The sequence below is a fragment of the Halyomorpha halys genome, unplaced genomic scaffold, assembly GCF_000696795.3.
Source record: "Halyomorpha halys isolate HHAL.00 unplaced genomic scaffold, Hhal_1.1 Scaffold1632.1, whole genome shotgun sequence".
Classification (NCBI taxonomy): domain Eukaryota; kingdom Metazoa; phylum Arthropoda; class Insecta; order Hemiptera; family Pentatomidae; genus Halyomorpha; species Halyomorpha halys.
The window spans coordinates 19777-22885 of record NW_027111599.1 but is presented as its reverse complement, the minus strand read 5'-3'; the positions used below and the strand labels follow the sequence as shown (position 1 = coordinate 22885).

The following is a 3109-nucleotide window of genomic DNA, read 5'->3' as shown; positions in this document are numbered from 1 at the left end:
GCTAAACGTCGGAAAATAAATAGTTGTTAACTATTTTTGTTTCTCTTTTGACCACAAAGAGCAAAGCCAAGCAATTCGGCTGTCGTTCAAGAAAGTTCCAAAATTAGCCAAAAAGAACTATTTATTAGTGACCTATGTCAGTTTGTATAGGTTATTCCGATTCTATAAACTGATCCTAAGGCGAATTTATACCCCGATCGGCCTAACTAAAACTAAACAAACTTAAAGGAATCATTCGGTTTATGTTTATCTATTGAGCTAGCTTAGCGAGTGAATGAAGTTTAGAAGAATCATAAAATTATGAAAGACTATTCTTACAAACATAAGTTAAAGGTAATTAACAATGGGTTAATATCTGTTATTTAATGTATCAGTTTTCTGGCTCCTCTTCATACGGTCCACCTTCACCCTCATCTTCTCCTGTATGTATTATTGGCCGCGGTTTATTAGCTTCTCTCCATTCCTCTTCCATTTCTGGAGTTGGATCAGTCATTTCCATTATTTCCGGACCGATTTCGTATTCCAGTTGAGGCGTAGGAAGATAGTGCGGGTTGAACCCTTCCGTAACCAGTTTGAACCCCCAACCGATGTAAATATTCTCGAAAACACGTTCCTTTCCAAAGGCATAGGCTCCAGGCCAGAGGTTGGATCTAACAGCGATGACTCCAGCAGCCGGAAGTAGCAAAGAAGTGGTCTTGATCACCCACGGCTGGATCATTTCCATGGAGACGTCTTCCGAAAGCGGCGTCAACAGCGGTGGGCCAACTTCTTCTTTATTTTTATCAACGGACACATGTAATTCTTCCTCCATTTCTTCTTCATTCATTTTTAGTTCCTTGTAGTACGTCGTCCGCCCGATCCTGAGGATGTGAGGAGTGTGGTGGACCCAAAATTCAGTCTTCAGTAGATCCTGAGGAGGGATGGCTTCGTAGTCGAGGTTGGCAACAATTTCCCCTTCGGGGACCTCCTCCCCTAGATTCTCGGCTTCCTCTCCTCCCCCGAACTGGTAGTATCCCAGCGGCGATATATGCGTCCCAGCAGTTATCCTTGCTATTTGTGCCCTTAGTAGATCTCTCTCCATTCCATTAAATGGTGGGTAACTTTCTACCTTTGATAGGAGAAACCCTTTGAAATATTTCCTTATTTTCCTTGCTACAACAATGTCTTCTGGTTTTGCGTTTGGTAATGGAGTCCATTCGTCTCCAGCTTCATGGCAAACATAATAAGCTTTTTTGTTGACTCCTTCTCCAGTTTTTTCGGGGACCGTCTTTGGGGGTTTTATCTTTGCAGGCCTGAGTACAGCTGGCCTAACATATCTGTCCAATTTTTTGTAAACAGGATGTTTGATTAGATCCTCTTCTTCCCCTTCTTCTTCTTCTTCTACACCAAAATCAATTTTTCCCTTTTTTTTAAATATGCCTGAGAGACCGAGTGGTTCATCCACGTTAGAGAAAATGGATTCTTCTTCTTCCTCCTCCTCTTCTTCTTCTTGTCGGATTTGTTCTTGCCATAACGCAGTTCATGAATTAATTGCTTACAATTTCTCTCTCCTTCCTCCTCCTCTTCTTCTTCACTCATCTCTTCGCGTTCCATATCCCTACGATGTTCAATTTCGTCGTGAGTCATTTCGCACTCGGCAACAATGTAAGATCGCTCCAATCCGAAAATCTTACCCCAAAATCGAATTTTAGATAGGCCCTCGATAAGAGCTAATTTTCTCAAGGCAAGACTAATTTGGTAAAGTTCTTCCCTTGGTAAGCAGATTCCCATTTCCTCGAAGTAGTAAACGAAATCCCATGGGAATGTTATTTTCGGTTTTAGAACCTTTTCCTCATCAGCTGTCGGATAAATGAGACCGTACATTTTGCCCAGTTTCACGGCGTTGGGTAGCAGCAACAGTGGGTCCATCGGAGGCTTCACGAACCTCATGTTGCGACTGTACTGATCGAAGTAGGCGATAACATTGTCAGGTCTTGTCGAGATGAGCTCATCGATCAGCTTCTTGAGGTGATCGTACAAGCTCTCGCCGTTCCATTGGAACATGCCTAGGATTTGCTTTGGGGTTGGGTCCTTGATTTCTGCAACCCTTTCCTTTTCACAGATCACAGAAGATTCCTCCGATTGAGATTCTTCGCCTAGTTCTTCTCCGTGTTGATCTTCACCAGATTTTAGTTGGCCTGATAATCTAGTTCGGTAACTCAATCCACTTTTATAGCTACTGACGGCAGTTGTAAAGCTTGAAATTGACATGTTGATAGGAATCTAATACCTCGTATTACTTGATTCGATCAAATCACACAGATGATAAGTGGATGAAAACATATGAGAATTGGATTTGATTTTCATAGATATACTATTTTGTGAATTTGTACATTTTAAGTCGGTTTTAAATATGAAATAATCTTCAATGAAAAATCTTAGTAGAGAACTACTTTTTAACTGCTATATGATAGAAATAGTTACATAAAAAAAGGCATAGGTTTTCTTTTCTTTTTTAAAATTAATTTTCCAATAACGTAGTTTTTCTTGACAATTTCTTTGAAATTTTGGTTTTCACTCTTCTCATTAAGACCTTGCTCTTCCATGATGCCATGTCCTGCCAAATTTTCTTTCACTTTACCTTTCGTATTACCTCATCGTCTTCATTTTTTCCTTCTAACTTCCACTTTACTCTTCCTTCTAACCAACACACTTACCCATCCATAGGCAGTCTTTCCACCGACATTCATTTAACATGTATTAAGCAACATCAGTTTTTTATAATCATTATAAAATTATTATTATATACATTGTTATGATAGCAAGCTGTAATATCGTTAAATTGATTCTAGTTAAAACTTTATTATTAATGAAATAGTGACAACATACAAAATTGGGTAATTAATACTAAAACTAGTCACCTAGGCAGAATAGCTTGGAGAAAGTTTCTTTAAAATAATTAATGTGAGATTATTTGTTTGTTATTTGTTATTAGTTTGTTAAGATTGGCCTTGAGGATGGCCGAATTGGCCGAAACGTTGGACTTTTGAGAAATAAAGAATGGTTTGAGACCATAATTTGAATACAATCGATTTTTTTTAAACGATAATCTTTTTTCTTATGTTGGAAG

General features: G+C 38.8%; 1 protein-coding gene across 1 annotated transcript; it reads right to left on the bottom strand.

The window, feature by feature from the left end:
* Positions 1-337: 337 nt before the first annotated feature.
* Positions 338-2313, bottom strand: LOC106690270 (radial spoke head protein 6 homolog A). The gene is made up of 2 exons (XM_067049648.1): positions 1539-2313; positions 338-1497 (listed from the first exon to the last, which is right to left on the bottom strand). The coding sequence occupies exons 1-2, from the start codon at positions 2248-2250 to the stop codon at positions 371-373; spliced, it is 1839 nt and encodes a 612-aa protein (XP_066905749.1). The 5' UTR covers positions 2251-2313; the 3' UTR covers positions 338-370.
* Positions 2314-3109: the final 796 nt, after the last annotated feature.

Bases quoted from the DNA above. Each gene is read 5' to 3' on its own strand.
- LOC106690270 (XM_067049648.1), bottom strand. From the start codon at position 2,250: ATGTCAATTTCAAGCTTTACAACTGCCGTCAGTAGCTATAAAAGTGGA. The intron at 1,498-1,538 runs GTAAGCAATTAA...GGCAAGAACAAA, and splicing joins GGAGGAAGGAGAGAGAAATT to TCCGACAAGAAGAAGAAGAG.